We start from the raw sequence: 27,358 nt of genomic DNA on the forward strand, positions 1-27,358 counted from the left end.
AAGAGGAGTAGACACACCTTGATAAGAGCAGGACTAGTTTAGACTTACTGTATGGAAAATTCACGAAGCTTAGAGGGCCACAAATGCTGGCTATCAATATATTAGACATGGTGCTTTTAAAAACTGCCCTTTTCCTTCTAGAAGGCAGAAATAACCACCAGCAAACTAGTTCAAGAAGGACACAGAACCATGAGCGCTTCACCACAATCTCAAGGGAGTCCTGAATTTCCAATTTCTTAATGTGCTATTGAGGGTACTGAATTCCTGTGGAATAAACTCAGCTTGAGGACATCTTCTGCCTGGGAAAATTGCTTAGGAAACCCAGCTCACCCCCCAGACCTAAGGGAACACAAAACCCTTGTCAAACACTGCTTGTCACCTCCCTTCGTCCTTCCTCATTTCCTCTTCTGTGCTCCCCTCCTGTTCAGGGAATACTGTTTCACCCCTTCTTCCCTAAGGCACCATCATCATCTTACTTACACCTCTCATGGAAATACTCCTGGGCCAGAATATTTGCAAGGAACGAGTTCCTGCTCATGTTTATACCAGAAAAGAAACTACCACCTTCTGAGCCATTTGGAGTATGTGCCTTTACCTTCCTGCTGCCCCCTCCACTTTGCTTCTCCCATTTACTCATCCTGGTGAGGCTGCCAAGGCTCCCTGAAAAGAGTCTTGACATTTACTTGTCTGACATGCCTTATGAAGTTTTGGAGGTGTTACAAAACCAGCACTGAGGACACCCTTCCAGAACCACTGAGCCTGAATGTCCTTCATTTAATTTATTCCCAAGGAGTCAGTGTCATGTGTGAACAGAAGAGAAATGTGTTCTCCCACCAGCTTACTGAAAAACAGTGTTTACTAAAATTGAAAACTTTAAAATCCTGCTATTTCACTATTCCACTCCAAAAGGAGCCCTCAGATTTCCTGAAGATGGGTATCTTCCATTCCCAGAGCAAGCAGAGATGGCAGCTTTACTGCATAAACTGGTTAGGCTAACTATTTTTATTTTTTTTTTCCAACCTGGTATACACTCAGTTAATGGAACTGAAGAACAGGACGCTGAAAACACACAGGAACAAGCATTGAGGCACAAACAAGCCAAAGTCAATAATCTCTCTTGTGTATAATAAAAGATCCCAACATTCAACTGTGAATACCTTGTGTTCATATTTAGAGGATGATAACAAGGAAGAAATGAAGAAAAAACATTGCAGCCTGCCAAGGCAAAACCTGCACCCTCACTGAAAGGATTATGGGGGAAAATGACCTTTCTGAGCTAATTCTCACTGGATTGTCTTATATGGAGCTTTTTGCTGTTTTAGCAGAACCTGTGATGGACACCACTGAGGGGACACAGCATCATGAAGAGAGAGAACACTCTTATCTCTCTTATGAAGGGATGATACTGCTAGAAAGAGATACAGAACAGAGTATTTCAGACAAAAGGGACCCACAATGATCATCCAGTGCAACTGCCCTGACACAGCCCTGACTTCAGCCTGATACACCCTGAACTGAAACTTCAGTTCTGGGGGAACCCTCCCAAAATCTGAAGCATTTCCCAGAAAGCAGGATCAGCAGATTTGCTTAACACATTGCTTACCAGTCAGGCCTTAGGGCTGAGCCCAGCTTTTCTCAGGTCTTTCAGAACTGCCTGGTCCTAATTGAGGTATGTCCCAAAATGCCCCTTTTCAGTGTCAAACAGTTAAAGATGGAAAGAAAATCATTAACAGTTTATTAACAATTGATAGCTGGTGTTATTCTGACATGGCACAGCTGCTTTGGTTTAGGTGTTGAGATTTCAGTCTTAGCTGATGTTGGCTTTAGCCTGAGGAAGCAGAATTGTCCCGTTTCGAGAGGGCAATAAGGAACAGACTTCCCTCTTCCAGAGAACACTTAATGCTTCTTCAGACGACTTCAGGAAGCCTCAAACGCCCACAATTTACACGCTAGCCTTAAAAATCCATGTGACAGCTAATCAAAGCCCATTTGCTTCACCCCAAACGCCCCATTACCTCATTTACATTTTTATGCCTACTGCAAAGTTCTTAATTGCTTAATTGCAGTTAAAATCCAATTTATTGACTGAAGACAGACCGGGGTCATTTGAATAGAGTTTTTACTCCCGGGTTAGCTGGAGCACTGTCTCCTCAGTGGGGACAAACTCTCTTTGGGGTGTGTGTGGGGGATATTTACAACTCATTTCCTCAAATCGCCTTTCGGGAGATACCGCTGAGAACTCCGCAAACTTCCAACTCGGGGAGTGCCGAGTAGAAAGCAAACAGAAAGCGAAGGCTTCCTCCTTCCCTTGCCCAGCTCCTAAAACCCATTTCGGGGCTTTCACAACGATTGAATTGGCTCCAGCCCCATGGGAACAGGGCGGTGGGAAGCAGTCCCGGTCCGTCCCCCCCCACCCCGGAGCAGAGCAGAGGCGGGAGGGGGGGTTCAGCCCGACCTCCCGGGGCTGGGCTGGGGGCGGCGGGGGGGGGGAGGTGCTGGGTGACACTCTAGGATGTTATTAGAATGTTATTTTGCCTTTGGGCAGGGTGAGCAGTTGCTGCTGCTCTTCAGGCAGCCCCGGCAGGATGCCTTTCCAGCAGGGTTCTGCTCGCAGCCGGCAGAGAACCGTCCTGCTGCTGGGGATGGTGGTCCTGCTGGTCGCCCTGGTTGTCGCCGTCGTGCTGGCCTCCCTCCTGACTCACAGGAAGCAAGGGGACGGTCCCCAAATGCTGAAGTGGAAGGACAGAGGGACCACTAAGAACCTGCAAGAGGTCATCTTGGGAAGATGCTACAACTACGTCCTGGCGCGGCACCCGGAGCTGGGGTGAGTCGAGGTCCTGGTTTGTGCACCAGGTGCAGCGAGTGAAAAGGGATGGGGATCACCTGGCTGCGGTGATACTATCAGGTTTGTGGCAGGGGGGAAGCTGGGGAGTATGGCCCTTGATCTGTTAAAAAAAAAAAAATCAAACTCAGACCACTTGTGCCCAACTGGCTTTTTTTTTTTTTTCCTTTTTTTTTTTTTCTTTTTTTTTTTTTTTTTTTTTTTAAGGAAGTTGCCTGCAGACCCACTGTAATTGATACTAATCCTAGGTCAAAGGTCAACCATAAATAACATTTTGCCACTTCCTTAAAGCCAGGTAGAATAAATGCTAACAGGTTTGAGTGCGTGGAGGTGAAAGCTGTAATGCCAGTCTGCCAAAAATCCTGTAACCAGAACTACAGAGGAGGGAGGGGAAGGAAAAGCAGAGATTTACAAGAAGGACAAAAATGTTAGAAGAGCATTGAGAAATATCTTGGGGTTAACCAAACCAGATGTTTTTATCATGTAGGGAAGACTTTGCAATGAGCTTCGCAGCTTGCACAGAGGGGGACAGATGGGTGGCAGTGCCAGCATGGACAGTCCTAGACAAAACCTTCACACAGTGCTTGGCTCTGCTCAGCCCATCACAGCAGGTAGTGTCTTGAACCCAGGTCTGCAATAGCATATTGGGGCTGATTTGCTGATTTTCTGATGCCTGGACCCTTGAGGAAAAGCAGAGTGTATAAGGAGAGTATAAGAAGTGCCTCAGGTCCCCTGCAGGTACTGGGGACACTCAGTTCCCCAGAAAAGGATCCAGAACAGGATCCAGAACAGCCAGAGACTTTTAGCTGGGACCAGCCCATCACTTATGTGGTTTTATGTCCACAAGCCCCTTGGTTTTATGTCCTCAGTAACCCTCTGGCAGACATCTCCAGCACTCAGGCTGAGCAGTCCTGTACCCTGGCCACATGGATGGTTTTTGTCATAAAAAAAAGACTGTTTTCACCTCTCCTGATGTTGAGCTGATGTTAAGAAGAATGTACATATTTTGAGTGCATTTGGGCTTCTCTCAGCCTTGAATGTCCAGTGCTGTGTGAAAAAAGCTGATTTGCAGCATTTGAAGGGAAATGGGCAAATGGAAAATCCTGGCCTGAGTGCAGAGAGTGAAGTTTGCACCACCCATGAAACACCCAAGTGGGTTTAATGAAGGGAAGGTTTTTTTCTTACAATTAAAATTTAAAAGCTCCTGAAGCAGAATCGTGTGCAGGTTTCTAAAAGCACACATCAATTTAATGAAGAAGTATACACTGAATATTTAAATCTGAAATGATAAACCTAGCAGCCTTTTTGACTTATGATTGTTGTGTTCAGATTAGGGTGCTTGAAGATCTGAAAAGCACTTTTGTGTGAATATGTGTCAAGTTAATTACATGTTTGTGTTCATCTACAGCACAATCTGAATCTGACCTGGGAATATTTGTTTAATCAATTCCTTCAAGGGCAATTTTTTAGCACCTCACAAACACATGACTGCAAGGTTTCTAAAAAGGCTGTTTTTACTACACCCAACACTTCATACTACTCATAATCTAACAGTGTTTAATGGCTCCCTGGCTGTCAGCTCACTTTCTTCCAGATGAAATTACTTTGGTACAGTAGGAACCATTTTTGCTTTGTTTTATTTAATTTAAGAGGAAAATTTATCTGAGACAGAGAGCACTGAAAGAGGAAAAAAAAAACCAAAACAAACACTCTTTTACCTGTACCTGAAATATTCAATTTAGGAGGATCCTGAACAGAGAATTAAACATAGGTGATTTTCTGGGAATCCAACCTGAGATTCCTTCTTTCTGACTCTGCCAAAGAACGGTCAAAACCAAAGCACCTCTGTGGCTGAGACTTTCTGATGATAAAGTGAGTGCCTTTAGGACACCTCAGAGAGCCCTGGATCTTTCATCCTGTGCTCTTTTGCTATTTCATCAGTAATGTAGGCCCTTGGATCTTGCATCATGTCAGATCTTGGCTTTACTTCATCAAAGAGAAGGAGTAGGAACAGGGAGCTGCAGGAACTCAGGCAGGATTGTGAGTGGAGCAAACTGTGTCCTGTGCTCAGGTGGGATTCTTTTTGCCAATATTCTCACCTCAGGAACTTCACTGCCTTGGTCAGAAATCTTTTAATTTCCTCATAAATTTTTCCATAATCTGTTTTTACCCTTTAATCTTAACATCATCCCACGTGTTTGTTTGGAAAGCTCTGCTTTCAGCAAACTTGCATTTCTTCATAGTGTTAGCAGAGCCACTAAGTTCCAGCTTTGACACTATTTTTTTTTTTTAAATTACCACTTATTCTCCTGCAGTAATGTGACTATTAACTGAATTTTAGAGTGCTTTAGCATCAAGATGTTCAAGCTCTGTATTGAACCTGCTTGCTGAAGATCTTTCATACAGCACCTGCTGGTAATAATTCTGTTTCACTGCCTGTGTGCAATACAATCCTGGGTTTAATTTCTGCTGCTGGCTGGGTGACTCTTATCATTTGTGCAGATACAGTTCCTTGAGTTAGTCTTGCTGTACAGAGCTGTCATTGTGCCAAAGACACAAGCAGGAAATCCCAAATGCTTCAAAATATGCATTTTCAATATTTTCTTGATTTTTTTAGGGAAAAAAAGGAAGCAGCCAAGCAGCAGGTTGTAGGGGGTTCATTCCCTGCACACCCAGTTGCACATCTAGATACAGACATTAAAGAATTGTATTTCTTTTTGGGTTTCTTGGAAAACACTGGCTGCTGCCAGAAGACAGAACTGAAGCAAATTTGTCACAGATCAGTAGTTTTAATTTGTTTCTTCTTATTATTTTTCCAATATTAACAAAACTTGCTTGTTCTGCTGTTACTCATCTTGCAAAAATCCCATGCTCACCAGCCGTGGCCTTTTAGGACGTGTTGTATGAATAAAGGACAAAGGCAATTGGGGTTAAAAGGAGGGATTTGACCTCAAATCGTTTCGCCTTCACTTTTCCCATTTACGGGAACTCCCTCTTGTGGCTAAAGGAACACTCCCAAGTCCCATGCTCCCGTTTCCATGAAATGCAGGCTGCAGTTTCCAAGAATTGATCCCTCCTCCCAACAGAGGAGGGACGTGAGATGGGGTTCCCAGTTCCAGGTGATCCGAGGGCTGGAGCATCTCTGCTGGGAGGAGAGGTTGGGAGAGTTGGGATTGGTCAGCCTGGGGAAGAAAAGGCTCCAGGGAGACCTTACAGCATCCTTCCAGTGCCTGAAAGAGCCTCAGGAAACCTGAGAAGAGGCTTTTTCCAAGGGCATGTTGAGAGAAAAAAAGGGGGAATGGTTTTAAATTGAAAGAGGGTAGATTTAGCTTATGTGAAGAAATTCTTTAGTGTGATGGCAGTGAGACAGTGGCACAGGATGCCTGAGGAAGCTTTGGATGCCCCATTCCTGGAAGTGTCCAAGTCCAGGTTGGATGGGGCTTGGAGCAACCTGGGCTGGTGGGAGGTGTCCCTGCCCATGCAGGGGGTTGGGACTGGATGAGCTTTAAGGTCCCTTCCAACCCAAACCATTCTGTGATTCAGAGCAGTTTTGGTGACCCAATCACTTACCCATTCCTTGGAGGATTTTTTTTTTCTGGTTTTTCATGTTGATGATTGCTAGAGAAGAACAGGTGATGAGTGATGTAGCATGAAACCTGTTGCTACAAGGTTAAATGCTTTAATTGTCCTCTTTACCAAGTCTGAATCCATAGGCTCAGGTCAGATAGGATTGGCACTTTGTGACCTAGGGAAGGAGAGGGGAAGACACATTATCTGAAAGAAAATCATAGTTATTGATCCCCAAAACACAAATACTGCTGTTTTTTTGTTTATTTTTAATTATTATTACTTTGTTGGGTTTTTGTTGTTGTTGTTTGGTTGGTTAGTTGGGTTTTGTTTAATTTAGAAATAAACTTATATTTGCAGCTCAAGAGGTTTTTAATTCCCAGATAATGACTATACCTCCCCCTCAGATCTTCAGGTACTTCTCAGTCTCTGCCTCCCTCCAGCTGAATATTGAAAATATCTGTCAGTGAGAGCACCAAGGATACAGACAGGGAGCCAGCTCAGTAACATGTGTGTCTCTCAGGCCCAGCAATCCCTCTGCATCTGACTATTGGAACAGGTTGGCCAGGGAGGTGGTGGAGTCACCATCCCTGGAGCTATTAAAAAAAAAAAAAAAAAAAAAAAAGGTAGATGTGGCACTTTGGGGGATGATTTAGTGGTTAAGGTGGTGTAGGACTGATGGTTGGACTCAATGATCTTGAGGGTCCTTTCCAGCCATGATGATTCTATGATTTAATGAGTAAGCAGTGCAGAAACCCAGAGATGAAGATGCAAAGTGTGGAACTTCAACACTTGTTCATACAACCTGGTAGGGACACATACCTAGATATCCCCCTTGAACACAATTGGAGCTGCTAATGTTGTTTTCCTACTAAGGAAATTCCATTTGTAACAAATGTTAACAGTTTATAGTTCCCTGGAATTTATTAGAAGTTGGTATTTTCCATTCCTCTGGAGCCTGTAGAGAGGGAGAAACATTTAGTCAGAAAGAACATTCAGAACACGACTTTGCATGAGATACTGCTGCCTTCTCAGCATGATTTCTTCCAGAAAGAAAGCTGGGATTTGGTGTGTGCTCACTTTTCCATTTTATCTCCATGCTTTGCTAAGCATTTTTAGTGTAATTTCCTTGTATTCACTGATTGTTAACACCAAGCATGGCACTGAACAACACTGAACACCATTTGATTCGGTGTCACAATAATTTTAGCTCCATTTGCTCCAACTTATTTGAGATTTGGAGTTTCATAACAAAAATACACCTTACATGAGACAAACTGACTCAGTCTGAAGAACTGAGTACGGGGTTACTGCCTAATTGCAATGCAATAGCAGCCCTATAGAGTGCACTGCAGACTTCTAAAGCTGCTCAATTCCATACACATCAAGCTGCAAAAGCATTTAGCTTTTTTATTTCTAAAAATACGTGTACTGAAATAATTGAGTTTTTACGACTGTTGCACCATCTCTTTTGGTTTCAGAGGGAAAAAAAAAAAAAAAAGGCTTTATTTACACTCTCTGTCTGCAAGGAAGGATGTGGGATCCTGCAGGGCAGCTGAACATCAGCCACCAATGTGCCCTTGTGGCAAAGGTCAGTGGTGGCTTGGGAGGTGATCTTCATCCATTCCCCTACACATTTAGAGTTCTGGGTCCAGTTTTGCCCCCCCAGTACAAAGGAGTCACTGACATATTTGGAGCATGTCTAGGGAAGTGCCAAAAAGATGATAAAGGGTTTGAAGTGCACCCAGCACCTTGTACTCCTTTTTCCAGACCTTTAGACTCCTTACTCTGATGGGAATTCAATTGATTTGCCTCCAAGCAATTTTTCCAGAAGTCATCTGTCTCTGAGGCAGTTTTGGATCTCTGTCTCTATCCCCAGTCAGTGCCTCCAATGCTTTCTTTACTGGCTTTTGAACTGTTTCATTATCAGAGAGCAATACATCCAAACTTGAGCTGCCAAAAAAATCCAACAATGTCATTCTCATATTGAAAACAAGTCAGTTCCCATGAATGTAACAGTGGCAGGCACTCTGCAATAATTAAACTAAGTGGGTAGTGAGAGACTGGTGCTCATTGAAGACATTGAGATTGACAGCTCTTATATGATTTTTTTTTCCCTTCATCCTTTCCCAGGGTCATTTTTCCCCTCCCTGTTATCAGGCAGCAGTCTCCTCAAGCCCTCAGTGATGACAGTCTGTTGGCTGACCTCTCTTCACTCACTTGGGGCTGATTTTTAGCACCAAGATTCCTGCTGGGAGATGCTAGGATAAGGAGCAAAGAGCAGCTCTGCCCTATGACCTGACCCATTTTCCTGCTCAGTCCCCCTGGACATGGATGGAGCCATCATCACCCAAGAACTTCACACCTTTGAGGTTGTCCTAAGCTACTGATCCCAAGAATTCCCTTCTCCCACCAGATGGCAGCGTTTTCCTTGTGTTCCTTGTGTTCCTTGTGTTCATCTCTAACCTCCTGATGGAGTTGACCACAGAGAAATCCCAACTCCAGATGCCAGGGCTGGGGCCTGGCAACAGCTCCATGAAAAAGCCACTCCCGAGCAGCAATGAGACATGGCAAGAAGATCTGGTCAGCAGAAGGAAAATTAAAAAAATAAATAAATAAAAATAATGAAATATTTAGAGTGAAAAAGTAGCAAAAGGATTCTGGGTTACAGAGGGTTTCCCCTTCAAATTACTGAATAAATGTTTTTTCACCATATCGAGACATAGCTACTCATAAGCTGGCATGAAAAAATGAGTTGCATATGGATGTATAAATTGCACCACTGCACAAAGCCCATCACAATGTACCTAAAAGAAGCAGATAAACCCTCCTGCAGGCTAAGATGGGGCTGTTAGTAAGATTGCTGCTCCATTTAGATTCATTGACAGGCAATCTGCTGCTCCAACATCTGCTCTTCCACAGGTGAAGATGATGCCTTAGGCTCCTACCTGGGTCTGAACTGGTTTTATGCCTTTGTGGAACTTTGTTATAACCACAGATTTCTCACTGACTTTTTAAAGATACAGATTTCTGAGCTCTTAGGTGCCTACCTATCTGCATTACTATTTTGGCTAAGGGTGGTAGCAGATGAGAAGGGGATTTTTTTTACAAATTGCAGCTGGTGGTGAGGTTTGGTCCCTGCAAAGGCCAGGTACAGAAAGGGCTCTGGGGATTGCTTCCATCTCCAGCTTCAGAGGCCACAATTAAAACCCCATCGTGGCCTTAAACATTGTCATAATTTAGAAAAAAAAATCAGAGCCTTGGAAAAGCTGCTGTCAACTTCAAAGAGACCACATCTCACCAGGGAAATTGTCTTTGCCTGGTACAGTGATTTGAACAATGATGGGCAGAGTTGACTGAGCTCTCCAGAACAAAGCCTGGAAGTCATTTTTGCTTGGAAATTTAAAGTGGGTCCTGCAGTTGAAGTATGTCTCTCAAAATTTTGATTAAAAAACCTAGAGGGAACACAGCCCAGGGAAATGCTGCCCTTCTGAAGGAGTTTTGAGCATCCAGTGTCTGGTGCTGAACTGAAAACAAGACATTGTCTGGGGTGTAAATGAAATCTTCAGGGCTGAAGCTCATCCTTGATGTAAGAATTAAATCGATTTAAATTGGGGATGAATTTGCTCTGTCATGTTCAGTTAAAGAAAAATAAAATAAAATTATGGAGTAGAAGAAAGAAAAGATCTGTATCAATAGTGGTTTCTGAGGTAGCTTGATGCCATCCTCCTCCTTCAAGTCAAAGGATGCTCTTTCAAGGTTAGCCACACCAATGTACATTTGAGATCATGATACAGAAGTTTTTCTAATACCACATTAAAGTCTGGCTGCCAGGATAGCATATTCTTGGCCCCAGCTTACATCTGATAGATTAATGTGCTGTTCTTAAAAATGGTGAATTGATAGAAATTCTCAAATTCATTGGAAAATGCAACTTCTACCCTAATGTAATGACAAATGCTGGATATGCTTTGCAGTGTATATCATACCAATTAAGTCAGTTTCAACTGGGGATGCTGCCCCTGTTGAGATGTTTTTAGTATCTGATGTCAGCCCAGTGCTGAAGTGAAAACAAAACATTGTCCACTGTGTAACTGAAGTAGCATCAGGGAAGTTCTGCACTCCTCCTTTCCAGAGAAAAGGTGATGTGTTCAGTTCCTGAATTTGCAGCAGCTTTCACAGTGTTCCTTCTAGTCTGTTAGTTATTATTTCACATTTGCCACCATTCCCCAAACTTTATTCACTTTAAAAAAAAAAAAAAAAAGAAGTTTGAAAAAATTAAACAAAATCAGAATATATTTATTTTGTATGCCATTGAATTTAAGATTCTGTAGCAGAATAAAAGGCCTTAAGTATTTCAGCATAAACATAAAGACATAAGCATAAAGACAGCCTCAGAGGAAGAACTCCACTAGGAATAAAGATATGAGGTTGCAGATATGATGCTCTGTTAATATGCAACCCAAAACATACAAACAAAACCCAAAGAAGACCACATGAGCCCCACAGCAGCGTGGTACATAACCATATTCACCATGGGCTCCTGGATCTGAATTAGAGGAATTTAATTAACTGGAAAACTGGTGATCATTTTCTCCCCCTCCTTCCTGTAAACCAACAGAGAAAAAAGAATGAGCCCATTCTGTGACTCCCAATTTCCCCAGAAGAAGCTGGGAGCAGCTTTAAGAGTACAGTTCTTTTCTCAGGCATATTTTTGGCAGGGCAGGTGTGCTTGTTTCAACCTGAAACTCTTCTTGCTGGAATGTTCTTAGCATACCAAGTGCCAGGAAACTCCTCACATTGTTTTCAGGAGGCACAGAGCCCTTTCCTCTGCTCCCTGTGAGTTGGATGCTGCACACAAATATTTTCTTGGAAAAGGGGCAGGTGAAACTTTATTAAAAGTGTCTGCCTCAACAGTGAGGCTGGAAAGTGTGGTCTGTCTCTAACATAGCTTAAGAAGTCTTCTCACTGCTTATTTTTTCATACATCAACCAGAACCACAGCTCTGTGTGGCTGGTTAATCTCTTTGAGATGTGAGGCAAAACCTGAATTTCATCAGAGAAAACAACTTTCCCATGGCAAATCAATTAATTTTTTTTGGTTCAGTTGTAAAAACACACGCAGTGAGAGGTGAGGGCAGTGAAAACTGAATACTGCTTAGCTTTTTAGTGTGATTTTTTTTACACTGAAGATCTGTACTTTGATTTCTAACTTAAGGTTAAAGTCGCCCAGTTTCTACCAAAGCCCATCTTCATTCTCTGTGGTACAACCAGAGGCACCACAGCAGGTACCAGCTGGAGAAAAGCTTCCCACAATTTGAAGGCTGAGCCCTTCAACCTAGCTCTGCCAGGATGATGGATAAATCCTTCTTCTCTCAGATAGAAGTGACATCCATGCACAACATCAAGGGCTGAGCTTGAAATGCTGGAAAACTGGTGCTTTTTTTTTGCCAAGATAGCAGGATCATGAGTCCCCTGGGTGGTTGTGGCTTCTCATGGCCATGACTTGAGCCCACAGCAGCAAAACTTTGTGCTGTGTCTGTCACTTCTGGCTCTGCTGTGGGAACCACACACACAAAAAAAAGCATATTATACCTTGAAAAATATTTTGTCGTTTAAGACCAAGCTTAAAAAACTTTGCAATATGAAAAGATAAATGACCTGGTGATCATCTGTCACCTGTAGCTGTTTTAAGACTGTTATATATAAAATGTATATATATATATAATTATATATAAAATGTATATATGTAAAAGATAGCAGGAATAACTTAAAAAAAAAAAAAAAAAGCCCTGAGCCCTGCCAGGAGAGCAAATGCTTTGACAGATTGGAAACTGAGAGACATATAAATCTCTCTGAGATGTACCCATGCTCACAGCCAAGCCCTACAAATTCTCTTTATGATGCAAAGCAAAGGGGACTGCTGCCCATTCTGTAATGTCACCCCTACATCAGCAGGATCCCTCTCCTTGGGCTGATTCACTGTGGTCAGGTTGTAATTCAGTGTTGCAGGGAAAGTTATTTACCCTTTCCATTTCTCTAAATTAAGAGCTGAAGGTGGGAGGATGGTCTCTGGGGGTTCCTTACACAGCTTGCAGCCAGAGACAAACTCTTCCAGGAGAAAATTTAATACACCCAGGTTAAATTCTGCTCAGTAAAACTCCCTGACATGACAGAACCCCAGCAAAGCAATGACTGCAGCATCTGCACTTTGGGTTCTTATTTCCACAGTGACTCAAAATGCATTTAGGCTCCTGGGTAAAAGGCAAAAGCCCTGTTAAAAATCATCATTATTTTTACTAATTGCTTGCCTGGAGGTAAATTCCGTTCATGTAAACAAAAAGGGTGTTCATATAAACAACAAAAAAGGTTCATATAACCTTCATAAAGGTTTCATATATATATATAAAAAAAAAATCTTCCCCAGCAATGGGAGATGAGGGCACATCTGCCACAGACCCTTCACCCAGGAGGACTAGGAGAAGCTGGGACCTCCAGAGGTCCCAGTGACCTCCCAGTAACCAATGTCATGTACATCATGCAGCTGAGTTTGTTCCAGCAAGAATAATGACAGCAGGGAAGGCAAGCCAGGGACATTGTATGGGGGTTGCCTGGTCCTTCCCAGTAGGATACTGGTCCAAGCCCCAGTCGTGTGTCTGATGGAGGCATTCCCTCTGCTGCTCAAATGAGCACACAGCAGAAGGCATGAACACACTCAGTAGTAGGACTGGGATCTCACAGCTGTAGTGAAGTTTAATTTGTGAAATATTTTAAAATCCTCAATGAATTTGGTTTCCTAATCCCCTGGAGGACTATTTTTAAGAGTAAACAAATGCCACGTTCCCCGTGTTATTGGAGTACCCACTGGTAACAAAGCTGAGGATGTGTGTCTGTCACATCCTAATCGATCACTGCTGCTTTTATTTATCCTACTTGGAAGTCAGCAGATGCTCCACACAAGACCAAGTCCATTCCTCAAATGGTTTGTAGTGGGAACACACTGGGAGATGATTGCAAACAGGGAAGAAGCAGTGGCTGAGTCCCAGGCTGTCTGAGTAGCTCCATTCAGACACACAGACAGCAGGAAAATGCAATCAGCTTTTAAAATTTGCATAAAAACGGGGAAGAGAAGGATGGGGAAAACACTGCACCCATGGGGGACAGCCTTCAAAGCACACACTAGACAGACAATAACCATAAATTATCTTAAGAAATTTTTTAGTCATTACTCCAAGAAGTAGTGAGCTGTCCCCATCATCATTATAGGCTGCAGCTGCAGGAAGGAAGCAAGGTATTATTATTTCAGTACAGAGATCCAAGTGCTTGCCAGCACTGTGCAACAGATTTCCCCCAGGTAGTAGGAAGGGAGCCCTGATTCCATCAGCAGAGATGTGCTTTATATCCTTGCCTGATGAAGCAGCATCTGAAGAAACAAGTGTAGGCTGGGGATGCTAGGGCTGTGCCATGGCATGAAGCAGTTCCCCCCAGTAAATGTGGTGGAATTCCTCTGATTCATGGCCCTGGGAGCAAAAAGGTCAGATCCTGTTACAGGGTGGAGCAACAAAAGAAGACTGAAAAAAAAAACCAACATTGGAGACCAAGCATCTGATCTTGATCTTGGTCAGACTTGTGCAAATCAGCTGCTGCTCCAGTAAAGTCAATAGATAGAAAGCAGCATGTAAAGGAAAATAAATCAGGTCCAATACATCCAGACCTTTGGGGGTTTTTTAAGATATTATTTCTGTAGGGTCAAACATTCCACAGGGAGACACATGGCCAGATACCTGGCTCACTGGACCTAAAGATGTAGTATCTTTCAGCCATACTTTTAAATTGTTCAAGCTACATTCTGCCACAATTGCTTCTCATGATCTGGTTTCAATAATCATAGAATCATAGAATCATAGAATTGGCTGGGTTGGAAGGGACCTCAGAGATCATCAAGTCCAACCCTTGAACCACCGTTGCGGTTGCTAGACCATGGCACTGAGTGCCACATCCAGTCTCTTTTGAAATATCTCCAGGGATGGAGAATCCACTACTTCCCTGGGCAGCCCATTCCAATGTCTGATCACTCTTTCCGTAAAGAAATTCTTTCTCATGTCCAACCTAAACCTCCCCCGGCACAACTTGAGACCCTGCCCTCTTGTCTTGCTGAGAGTTGCCTGGGAAAAGAGACCAACCCCCCCCTGGCTCCAACCTCCTTTCAGGGAGTTGGAGAGAGTGATGAGGTCTCCCCTGAGCCTCCTCTTCTCCAGGCTGAACACCCCCAGCTCCCTCAGCCTCTTCTCATAGGGTCTGTGCTCGAGTCCCTTCACCAGCCTGGTTGCCCTCCTTTGGACCTGCTCCAGGACCTCGATATCCTTCCTAAACTGAGGGGCCCAGAACTGGACACAGGACTCAAGGTGTGGCCTGACCAGGGCTGAGCACAGGGGCAGAATCACTTCCTTGGACCTGCTGGCGACGAATCATGAAATTGATCTTCTGGCCATGTGGTATCATGCTCTAAAGATAGAGGGCATTCAGATATTGCAGTTCTCAGTAATTTAAAATGCAGGAGAGAGAGAATGATGTTTTAGAACTGCTCATTCCTCAGTTTATACTCAGTTTCCGGAAGATCCTCTTTTTTTGTAATGGACAAGTGTATTTTGGTGCCTGAGCATAGTTAGAACTCTTTTAAAATCTGATCCATAGTGTTTCACCATAACAGGAGATACTTTCCCAGTGATAAATCCTCATAAATACTAATTCACTATGTTTCAATCTTTTGGCAGAGATAAGGATTGCCTAAAAATATGGGAAACATTGAAGCATGCCTTCATGTACAAGAATCCCTGTAATATCACAACAGAAGATTATCAGCCTTTAATGGAGCTAGGAAGTCATCCCATCCCCTGTAACAAGGTAACAGCACAATGCCTGGGGGGCTGCCTGAGGAGGGATGCTGTGGGATTCATGTCTGTACTTGGGGTGATGCCTTCTATGGACTCAGATTATGGACTGGTCCATAGGGGTGTCTGTAAATTGATAAGGATATTTGGCTCTTGCTGCAACAGCATTTTCACCTTTGGGCCCCAGTGACCTTGGTCATTCTCTATCCCTGGAGAACATCCCTGTGTAAGGTTTGGTTCATGACAGTGGTTGTGCTGGTAAAGTGGCAGGGATGTCCCTGTTCCCTGAGCACACAGCTCTGTGAGGAGCATCCTGTCATGCTGTTAGAGGGATACTGCTTTCAAATGGCACTTCCAAATACAGGGGTACTGCTTCCAAAAATCACTCAGTTCAAAAGCACACAACAGTTAGGTCTATATCCTATGAGAAGTAGCCAATGGCTTTCTTTCAAAATGCTTCAGAGGCTGAATAAGTCCATTTAAGGGTTGGACTCGATGATCTCTGAGGTCCCTTTCAACCCAGCCAATTCTATAATTCTATGATTTCCATCAAAAACAACCACCCCAAAAGATTTTGGAAGTGGGAACATGGGGTGCAGAAATAAGAGCTGATCCACTAATGTGACTTACAGCATTTCAATAAAAACTAAAACTCCTTTGTTATCATTAAAGCTTTTTCTCCAGGAACATTTCCTGACCAGCTCTAGTATAAATATCACTTATTAGATTTTGTACCTTGTTTCACAGTCCCTGTTTTGGAGCAAGACAAATGACCTCGTCCATCGTTACACAAAATCCAACCAGAATTTCCTCACCTTGGAGGACACTTTGTTGGGTTACATGGCTGATAGGGTTTCATGGTGTGGAGACCCCTCTGACCCAGGTAATAAGTGCTATTTATTTGCAAACCAAATATGAACCCCTGGAATTCCCTATTGCTCTTTCCTCTTGCATAGCTAGACCTAAACACACTAATTTTCATCTATTCTTTTCCTGTCAATTAGTTCAATGCCTTAACCATATTTCTTTCCCATGTTAGAGAAAACTGAATATATTCTGAATATATTCTCAGGTAAATTAAAAACTATAACTTTAGCTCTTAGTAAAAAACCAAGTTGCTGCTTGGACTAATGCACATGTAAATTAATTTCCCTCTTTTTTTGTTTTTTCCACATGTAACCTTCTTGCTTTGGTAGCAAATGGCAGATCTTTTTCCCATCATTAATCAGCTCTCAAGGCCATGTTAACATTGCAACAATATTGACTCTGACCTTAGCTATTCTATAAATGTCATTTCTTCTCAGGGATCAACTATGAGTCTTGTCCAAAACGAAGTGAATGTGAGAGCAACCCTAGCTCTGTCTTCTGGAAAATGGCATCCAAGATGGTAAGATCTGGAGTAAATCTCCCCAAATCCAAGAATGCAGGAAGGCACTAAGTTCCTGACACTGCCAAAAATGGGATTTTGCAAATTGGGCTTAAAATATGGAATAGTGAAAATTCACATGAGCTTTAGCTTTGAGTGCTAAAACCCAGGGCTTTGGAAACTTGTATTTCCAAGGTCTTTTACTTTCTGTACAAAACTCAATGCCACTGAAGTTCAGGCATTCCTATTTGTGGGCAGAATCTGTGTGCCAGTGTCTTGAATGACACTTGGCAGACAGCTAGAACTTTGTAAATAATACTTAAAATAACAATAATCACCACCATAATTAATGGATAGGAATAAAAGTACATGTAAAAAAATCCATTTTAGCATGCTTATATCAGGAGCAGTGCCCACAATGCCATGGAAGTTTGCCAGGCAGATGAGAGTCCCCTTGCACCTTTCCAGCACATCCTCCCACCATGGCATCTGGCAGGGATCCTGGGATGTCCCCACCCATAGACACATGCCAGCTCCTGTCACATGAATGAGACCCTGATAGTCCAAGTTAAACCAAGTAGTCCTGGCTGTGTTCAAGCAGCACTTTACAGAACAAATCTTCCAGAAAAACAAAACAAAACAAAACAAAAAACCAGCTCTCCTGTATCAGCTTGATTTGACATGAATCTCAAGACTTCACCCTCAGTATGACTAATAGTAGATGACTTTTTAGGTGGAAAACAAGCATTGCTATATGTTTCAGCTTTCCTGTGTGTAAGAAAAAGCCTTCTTACCATAAAATGAATGGTTTTGTGGGTGAAGTAGTGTATATAAACTTTTCCAAGCTCAAAATGATTTTGATGTACTCATTAATCCCTTCATTACAGAGTCTGGGAGGGTTAAACCACCATGGTCAGATTTGCTCAACTGCAAGCTTTCTAGCCTGAAGAAATGTAATATCTCCTAAGAGTCATGCTTATTACTTGAGGAAGTGACATCCAGTCAGATTTCCCTGCTGTACAACACTTTTGCCACAGCCTTTAGAGGCTTTTCTGCATGTCATATCCTGTTAAAATATTGGCCAAATCTCAGTCACCACTTCCAACATTTCTGATGGCATTAAAGAAGTTACAATAATTTCTACTAACATGGCACTTCGTGTAGTGTCAGAGTGTAATGTCCATTTGTTTTACTCAGTTTGCAGAAGCAGCTTGTGGTGTGGTCCAGGTGATGCTCAATGGATCAATAGAAGCTGGAGCTTTCAGAAACAGCAGGTATTTACCCAGCTCACTACCATCCATGTTTCTGTGGGCCTGCATGCTGGTGAACAGGGCTTTGCCAGTAAAATCCCAGTGCAAAAGGGATTTTAGAGAACTCCTGGAGAGGTCTAAACCATTGGCTGTTTGTAGAGAAACAAGATAAACCAGGTGCCTCGAGTTGCCAAGGAGTGGGTGTGAGTCCACCTGTGCCTGGTTAGGGCAGGCCCCCTATTACCAGGGGGCCAATAAAGGTGGGACACACACCCACAGAGGGGAAGCTCACTCTGGTGCAAGGCAGGGAGAGGCCAGCAGCTCGTAGAGCCTCAGGAGCAAGAAAGGCTCCTCCTGCTACAGCTGTTGAAGAGGTGAATCACTTAACTCCTTCTACACTGTGACTGCAATGTAAATCCTCCTGAGTGCATGTGGGTAGGATGTCCAGGATGCTATCACTGCACAAAGTCACCTTAAATTACAGTTCATCTACATTTGTACATTATATTTATTCACATCAATGACAAATTTCTGACTGCTCACAGAGCTGACTCGATTTTCCCCCTCCAGACTGTGTTTCTTTGGGTTAGCCATCTGAAGTGCAGTCTTGAATAATAAGATGTTGGTGGGGAGAACAGCAGTGTTCATTCCCCTTGCACCAAAACAGTAGCCAATAAACCAAACAGGAGAAAAGGCACTAGAGATGGAAAAACTTCAGCTTGTTTCAGTCTGAAGCCAGTTGCAAAAGTTCTTTTGAAACTGAAATAAAAATGGGAAGAAAATCTTTTATCAGAAGGTAACTAAGTAGTCTGAAAATCCATTGGCAAGAAAACATTTTTTCTCTGAGAACAATAGCAGCCCTAACTCTTATTTGAGGAGCATACTTGGTACATCTGGCTTAGCTAACTAAGAATGTTTTGGTTTTTTGTGTCCCGTTCTTGCAGCATCTTTGGCAGCATTGAGATCTTTAACCTAAATCCAGATAAAGTCTCTGCAGTACACATTTGGGTCATGCATGACATTGGTGGACCTCAAAGGTAAGGCACCCCAGGACTAAGGGATGGATGATGTGGAGAAGGCAGCCAGTGCAGCTCAGCTCTGACAAGTATTTTAGTGTTGGGTTTGGGGGTTTTTTTCATGATTTTTTTCTTTTTGGTGGGTTTTTTTGGTGGTTTTTTGTCGTTGTTGTTTTTTTGGTTGTTTTGTTTGTTTGTTTGTTTTTTGTAGCTAGTGCTGAACAGTTATAGCAAAGTCACAATGACATTTTCTTTGCTTTCAAGAGGTCTTGGGTCCTTTAAGTTCCTCCCAACCCTTCTGAGCTCTCTACAGGCTCTTATTATGGATGCAGCACTGAAGTCACATATCAGGCTATGTTTGCCAGGTTCAACAGCTGGAAAATGCTTTTCCACAGGAACAGTATCACTCTGATTGCCAGAACCATTTTTGATAAGATAATTTCTAATGCTGAAACAAGTTTCCCAGGGAGGCTCTGGGATCTCCAGTAGTGGACCAAGGATTGGACTTGATGATCTCTGAGGTCCCTTCCAACCCAACCAATTCTATGACCTGTGAGCACAATCAAAACTCAACTGGCAGCCTGTATTGGTTGGACTGGATGAGCTCAGACAGTCCCTTCCAACCTAAATTACTCTGTGATTTTTCAATAAAAACTGATGGAATTACTGATACCTGGGCAGTGATCGTGGCTCACATCTGAGCCTTCCTGAGTGACCTTTCTCAGTCCATTCACACTCCCTTGCAGAGCTGTCACATTTCAAGCACTGAGCCTAAGGTCTTTAACCTTATCTTCAGATCCATCCCTGGGGTTCCCATGGTTACAAGGCACTGCCAAGTTTTCTCCTGTCCCTAAGGACCTCAGACACCAGAGGCAGCAGCTGTGATGCTGTGGGTCAGGAAGGAGGCTGTGGTGATGCAGTGCAACTCAAGACTGAGTATGAGTCCAACAGAGACCCTTGCTCAGACAGCTTCTCTCTCTGCCATGCTCTATCTCTCAACCTCTCCCCTTGCCCATAAACCTAGAAATCTCTCCTTTCCCTACAAGCTGACATCACCACAGCTCACATCTGTCCTGTGCTCAGAGTTCTTGTGGCCCACTGCAGGGAGGTTTCCTAAAGAAAATGCCATCAGGCAATGTGCCCCTGAGTTCCCCCAGACATGGCACTTGATCCTTTCTCTCAGTATTTCCCAGCATCAGGAAACATCATCATGTGCCTCCTTCTCAGCTACTTCAAAAATCTGGTGCCCTGCCAGACTTCTTGACGCATCCTCCTCCCGTGCCAACCTCCCAGCACTTTCCTTTTTATTTTCTACTTATTTCCAAGGAGAAAGAGGAAGAGTAGCTCCAATAATATGTATTCCTTTCATCTTCTGATTTGTAGCCCATGTTGAATCACTGATAACATCTGGTAAGTCTTGTGAGCAAAGAGGAGCTGGCTCTGCTTACCACTAATGCCATATGTCAGGAGCTGGATTGGCTTCAGGATTGTATTGTTGCCCTGATGTGTGTCTTATCCTCTGGAGCAGGAGATGATTTTTATCCCCAGGTTAAAAGTTTTTTCAGTTTTTTCTCTGTCTGTGGCATTTGTCAATCCTCTCACTACAGCTTTGGGGCAAATTTCAAGCAAATTAAGCGTGGAGATAAAGATCTCAAAGGTATGGCATTGCTACATGCTTCAAGAAAGCATTAGCTGGATGGAAGAAAAACACACAAGTTAGGGCTCCTGCCAATGTGAAAGCAGTCAAAACAGCTCCTTGTCAAAATAAATTAATAGCAGCCCCAGGCTGAGTAAGAATGGAGTTGTTCATAACCTGCTTCCTCCCATGTTTTCTGCTTCTTCTTATTTTATGTCCTACCTGAGTCTTTGCTGCTGTTTTTCCTGACTGGCCCATCCTCATCACACAGAGGACTTGGTCACTTTGTCCTTCCACAGATTTGAAAGAGCTTTATATCACCTTGCTGTGGATGGAGATGGCTCTGAAGCAGTTCCAGGGCACACTGAGCTGTGAATGGAACTGAGGCTTTTCCTCCAGATAATTTCCTGCACAAAGTTCTTGTGCAAGATGCCCAGCTGAACATCACAGACTTCCTACCAGCAAAGGCCCAGTGGTAGCCAAAACTCCACAACCCAATGGGCTTCACAGCACAATTAAAAAAAAAACAAACAACTTTTAAAGACTCTTACCTGAAATAAAGCAAAGCAACACAGTGTGGAATTTATTAGCAGAGCTTCTTGTACACACCAGGAACTTAAGTAACAAAAAATGTTTTCTTTCCAGTGAATCCTGCTCAGGTCATTCCATTAAGAGGTTAAAAAGCATCTTAGAAGAGCGAAACTTTAAGATCACCTGTGAAGACAACTACAGGTAATCCCCTGCTTTTCTTGGTGACAGTTTGCTAACATAAAACTAATATTGTATCTCCCTCTTGATTTTGAATCTCTTTCCTGGTTTACAGCAGGTTAGAGCAGACTCCCCTCTCACTCCATCACATCCTCAATGGGGCTCTGAGCTTTTTAGAAGCCTCCCCTGGTGCTGCAGCCCTGACATGGTTGGGGCTGGGGCTTGCTCTCTGCCCACACTCCAGGTCACCATCCCTGCACATGTTCATTTTCCTTCAGGGTAGGAGGAATCCAGGCTTTTGTCCTTTTAGGGGTTTTTCCCTACAATAACCACAGCCAAATAGGCAGCTTTCCTGCAGACAATGCAGGATGCCAAGGATACTCCTTATTTCCTTCTCTGTGGTTTGAGCTTTCAGCTTTGTGACAGAGAGAGACATGAGACATGATAATTATTATTAATTATTATATTTCCCCATTGAGTGTCAATAAAAACAGGAGTCCAGGAAACAGAACAACCCAAGTTCTGACTTGGCTGAAGTTTTTATCTGCTTTCTGAGGAGCAAACAAAAGCCTGAGACCCTTTATCCTTCTGTGTGGGTTCAGAGACCTCCACAGAGGGCAGAAGTGTTCTTTAGTGACATTAGAAAAACCAGCAAGGGTTCAATATTAATCATACCTTATCTGTTGGGAACAATTTTTCAGACTGAAGGACTCACACTGGGACACTTCTATAAACTACCAAGTTTGTAGCATTATTTTTAGATAAGGAAAAGTTGCTCTGCAAAGGAGACAAATACCTTGTCAAGGATTTTAATACCTTAATACCTTATCAAGGATTTTAATCTTGAGGGCAGAGCAATATATTCCTGTTTAGGTATTGCTAACCCTGATTAATGGGTACACTGCACATGGTGAAAAAATTAACACTGGTGTGGTGCATAAATCTGCCAAATGGTGATGTTCAGTGACTTGTTTCTCTCTGGGCAACTGCATCTTTAGCCAACACTTCCAGGAACAGTGAGTAGGTACAAATTGTTTCAGTCTGTGATGAAATGAGCTGTATGGCCAGGGAGGAAGGGGAAATATGCAGTAGCTGAAGCTCAGCACATGGGGAAACCCATCACATCCTGAAGAGCTCTTGAGATGCTCATTGCTGTGGCTCACAACTCACTTCTTAACATACAATAATAATCAGGGCTTTTTGTCAGAGCTCAACTGAGAGGCAAAGACCACTGTGGGGAGCAACACAGACAATTCTCCTATGTTATATAGAGCTCATTAATGAAATAAGCAATTTAAGTGTGCAGTAAAACTCTTCAGGATAGGCTGTGTAAGTGAGCTTCACTCCTTGAAGTGATTTCAGACAGAACCATGTGGGTCTGTATCAGGTGAGCATCTGGCTTTTCATGCCATATAGGAATTGATGCTGATAATTTCCTCTTGCTTTTGTCAGTGCCAGCAGTGTCTTCCAGAAGTAAATAAAAAAATCAGTTCGCTGGATGTACTTCTAGCTAAAAAAAAAATAAATCTAATAATACCTGACATTGTTAGAATCATAGAATGACAGAATGTCAGGTTGGAAGGGACCTCAAGGATTATCTGGTCCATTCATTCTGATATTATTGTTTGTGAGGTGTCTCAGCATCCTGTTGAGCTGAGACTTGTAACTTTCCAAAGAGAGGGAATCCACCCCTTCCCCTGGGAGACCCTTCCAATGTCTGACTGGCCTCAGAGTGAAAAATTTTCCTCTTGTGTTCAATGGGAATGTTAGGAACAGCTTTACATTCTAGCAGTAGGGTGAAGCAAGATGGTGAAGTCCAGCATGGCAGTGAGTGCAAGAGATCTTAGAGTAATAGAATCACAGAATAGTTTGGGTTTCAAGGAACCTTAAAGATCATCAAGACCCAACCCCCCCTGCATGGGCAGGGACACCTCCCACCAGCCCAGGTTGCTCCAAGCCCCATCCAACCTGGACTTGAACACTTCCAGGGAAGGGGCATCAACAACCTCCCTAGGCAAAATATTCCAGTACCTACTACCCTCATGGTGAAGAATTTTTTCCCTAATGTCTGACCTAAATCTCCCCTCTTCCAGTTTGAAACTATTACCCCTTGCCCTATCGCTGCCCTCTCTTGTGAACTTTTTTATCACACATAGCTGACATGCCATGAGTTCACACCCTTCTTTCTTTCATACCTATTTTTTTCCCTAACCCCTATAAACATCAAAGTTATCTTTCTGCAGAGAGATAATAAAAAATAATTATCCCTAAGAAAAAGCCATCCTCTTGATAAGCACAGATGTAGCCTGCACTTTTGACTTTCTCTTTGCATTTAGTAACTGGGGGGTTTTTATTCTGCCCTACTGACCAAGGGGATACTAAGCACTTCTTTGGTTTTCTCTCTTTTTTTTCAGGCCAGTCCAGCTCCTCCAGTGTGTGCACAGCCCTGAGCACATGGACTGCAGGCTCTGCACCAACCCCACCCCAGCCCCCTGACACCGAGGGCTCCGTGCTCTGGAGATGCTGATTATTTGTATATAGAGCTGGAAAAGATGTGGCTGCATAGCTTAGAGTGATAAATAGCAGTGTGGTGGGGACAGAGCCCAGAACCAGAAATCCTTGCTGTGCTACTAACAGCTGAGCAGCAGGAGATGGGGTTTTAGATATGATTTCTGTACACACAGGCACACAGAGATTGTTTCAGAGGGACCAGGGCCATGTTCAGTGGTTGAGGAAGATGCTTTGCACTGGTGTGCTCCCTCCTGCACAGCTCCTCTTGTGCCCAGAGGCTCAGAGCAGGGATTCCCCCTGGGAGAGCACAAAAAAGAAAGAGACTTTCCAGTGGAGGCAGAACTTGCCTGGATTTGTGCTCAGCTTCTTCCCTGCTGGGAGGCTGGATGGGTTGGACTCAGTGATCTTAAAGGTCTTTTCCAACCTCAATAATTCTGTGGGATGGATGGAGCATGCTGACCCCTCTCTGCTTCCCAGTGTAACAGCCCTGAGAGGGCTGTTTCTCCCATGTAAGACTGTGGCACCTCTAAACAGATAAAGCAAGTGATGGAAGAGACAGAGCATTTTCTCAACTTTTAATGGGTAGCACAGGAAGGGGCTGGTAGGGAAATGGCTGGGCTGAGCCAAGAAAAGACCAGAAACCACCCAGAGGGTTGCCAGCATCTGTAAGATCATGTCAAGCGTGCAGCTGGGGAGAGAAAATAGGAAGACTGACTCAGGCAGCCCCATTAAAACTCTACTGCAGGTCAGATTACATTTTCTCCTTAATATAGCAGCAAGTGTAAGCCATCCAGTTTTCATAAAAGATCCCTGAGGCCACAGCTTGGCCACCCACTGGAAGACAAACATCAGAAGGTTGCCACAATAAGGAGTCTCTCTTGACTTCAGCTCCTGAGATGAAAGGTGATGCCTTGCAGAGCATGAATTCATGAGCAGGAACATGCTGTAGTGCACCAAAAGAGCAGGTTTCACTGATTTCCTTTGATTTCTATTTTGCTGGCCTCAAGCCTGGTTAAGTGAAGTGTTCAGAACAAAACAAAGATCAGCTTGTGGCCATGGCTGCAGTGACTTTGACACTAGGAGACCAGAGCAGGCTCTGGTGCAGATATGGCCTTAGGTGATGTAGTGCCAGCACAATCAGCAATTGCCAACCCAGGAGGCAGTGGGAGGTTCCCATGACCCCACAGGGTTATGATGCTGGATGTTTTTGTGGCTATCCAGAGTGTGAAGCATCCTGATGAAGCTACACAAGCTGGTGTAATTTGGAGCATCTCGAGATCAACCTTTTCTCTGTAATACATGGGCCTGCACTGAGCACAGCTGGACCACCCCCAAGACCTCACCAGTAATGTTTACAATATGTGAAATGTATTTTTTATTGCACTCTGTTGTGTAAGCACTTACATGCATCAATGCAGACACATACCAATACTTTCAAATAAGTTATTGCTGACTGAAGGTAAAGAGTTTGTCCTCGTGCTCACTTTTGTACCTCTTCTGTTGTCATAGAAGATGTTCACAGTAAAATTCAGATCTGTGATAAAACTGCTGATGGCAAACGTTATTAATTCAGTTTTGCATTCTACTTCACCCCATCCTGCACATGAAAACAAACCACCTCCTAAAAATAACTCAGAAACTCAGGCACTGTATGAATCTCTCTATATATACCCACCAGGAAAACAGAGAAAGGTCACAGTGCATGTCCTCCCCAGCCTGTACTCTCACTACCTCACCCTCCATCTTTTACAGAGTCTTTTTTACATAGCTAAACATCCTGGATCTTTGTCTTGACCACAGAGTTCCATATATATATATATATATATATGTTGCTCTCAGCCATATTAGTTAAGACAGATGACTGGTTTTATCAGTGCTTATGTAGCAAAATGCTAAGAGGAAAATCCCTGTTTTTGAAAGCCGAGGTGCACACCTGATAATGGCACCATTGCTGGACTAAATGGCAGCTTTGTAACACAGGTGGTTGGCATGAATGGGGTTGGCATGAACATCCCAGCAAAAAAAAAAGCTGTTCCTCTTTTAAAGGTCTGTAAAATGACAGCTATTTACAGGGAAAATCTGCAATAAACACAATTCACAGTAAGGAAATGCAAATGTTGTGGGCTTGCAGGTGGATGTGCTAGGAAGAGGGTGCAGGACACTAATGGCTCATTGGCTTTTTTCTTCCTTAACACTTGCAAAAGGGGAAGCATCAGCCCATGTACAGTGGCTCTGACATGGTCAGGACACACCTCAGCCCTTTTTCCAGGACCAAAGCCCAAGAGCTTGATGCCATCTGCCATGTCCTGCTACCTGCCCTTAGGAAGGGAGTATGGATATTGGGACATTTAGTACTACAGATGTACTATAGGTGTACATCTGGCCCACCAGCACACTCAGATCTGTGCTGCTGGGGCTGCATACACAGGACATGAGGGATCTCATTTCCAGCAAGTGTTTTTCCTTATCTCTGAGCACACATTTGGGATGCCATGCAGACATGCCCTACCAGACAAGTCTAAATTCCAAATCCTATTGCTCTGCTGGAAGTTTATAAACCAAACAACTTCCCAAACCAATACAAAGCATCCCAAATTGACAGAAAACTGAATAAAAGGAAAAATTACCTGTGTGGATAGGTTATATTTTTTTCCACTACATGGAAAATTTATTTCTTAATATAGTTTGAAACATGCTGGATTTTGAAAATATGCTTTCAACCTGATGAAGCCAATGTCTGTCACAACTTGTTCCAGATAAATGGGCCAGCTTGTGCTCCAGGCCCACAAGCAAAACTTGCCAAAGAGCACTGCCCAGAAACCTGAGAAGAATCTGAGTTATTGTGTGATAAGGTGAGACCAATGCACTCCCAGAACCACACAGTGAAGGGAAAGCTACTCCAGTAACCCTATTGCCACAGCAAAATAGTTTGAGAGGAGTTCATTCCTAATCTAAATACTAAATTGAAGCACAGAAAGTCATGGAAACACAGCTATAGGCCTGCTGATGCTCTATAATCCTCTTTAGCTCTGTCCAAGAGCCACAGGTTTCATCTAACCATAATTCTAATATTTTTCCTGTTTATACCTAGTTACTGCTTTGTCTTCCAGACAAACAGAAATGTCCATAAATAAACCAGATAGAAGGCACAAGCATGTGGGCTGTGGTATATAACTGAGCACTGATGGTCAACATTTCAAAGAAAAGGAGCCAAATCACTTAATATTCCATGCCCTTTTGGATTGGATTGCTTACATTCACAGTCTGACAATATTAACTTAAAGCAAGTGGCACAGAGATAATTTATTGGGAGATGACTGGTTTTGATCTGGGGATGTGCAGTATGACAAATTGCATCAGTGCAAAAGTAATTGCTTTTTAATTATAATGTCAAAATTATACAGCCCCACTGCAGAAATATACCACTCTGAATTCCTAGAATTGCCACTCTTTTCATCAACATAATGTTCAATTAGCTCAGGAAAGGTCACTGTGGCCGAGACTTGGTATGATAAAACCTGATGTAGTAAATTAAAAATGGATGGGAAATTATTTCTATACCTCCTTCTGGG

General features: G+C 43.2%; 1 protein-coding gene across 1 annotated transcript; it reads left to right on the plus strand.

The window, feature by feature from the left end:
- Positions 1 to 2,317: 2,317 nt before the first annotated feature.
- Positions 2,318 to 25,269, plus strand: CD38 (CD38 molecule). Its single transcript, XM_008495519.2, has 9 exons — positions 2,318 to 2,398; positions 2,546 to 2,824; positions 15,183 to 15,312; positions 16,047 to 16,182; positions 16,604 to 16,686; positions 17,863 to 17,939; positions 18,860 to 18,952; positions 21,213 to 21,299; positions 23,690 to 25,269. The coding sequence occupies exons 2-9, from the start codon at positions 2,586 to 2,588 to the stop codon at positions 23,769 to 23,771; spliced, it is 927 nt and encodes a 308-aa protein (XP_008493741.2). The 5' UTR covers positions 2,318 to 2,398; positions 2,546 to 2,585; the 3' UTR covers positions 23,772 to 25,269.
- The last annotated feature ends 2,089 nt before the right edge of the window (positions 25,270 to 27,358 follow it).

The sequence above is a fragment of the Calypte anna genome, chromosome 4A (genome assembly GCF_003957555.1).
Source record: "Calypte anna isolate BGI_N300 chromosome 4A, bCalAnn1_v1.p, whole genome shotgun sequence".
Taxonomy (NCBI): Eukaryota; Metazoa; Chordata; class Aves; order Apodiformes; family Trochilidae; genus Calypte; species Calypte anna.

What these genes read in the sequence shown, in the direction of transcription:
- CD38 (XM_008495519.2), top strand. Translation starts at nt 2,586, where the DNA reads ATGCCTTTCCAGCAGGGTTCTGCTCGCAGCCGGCAGAGAACCGTCCTG. An exon ending in ATCCCATCCCCTGTAACAAG is followed by an intron (nt 15,313 to 16,046) that starts GTAACAGCACAA and finishes CTTGTTTCACAG; the next exon opens with TCCCTGTTTTGGAGCAAGAC. An exon ending in GACATTGGTGGACCTCAAAG is followed by an intron (nt 18,953 to 21,212) that starts GTAAGGCACCCC and finishes TTTTCTTTCCAG; the next exon opens with TGAATCCTGCTCAGGTCATT.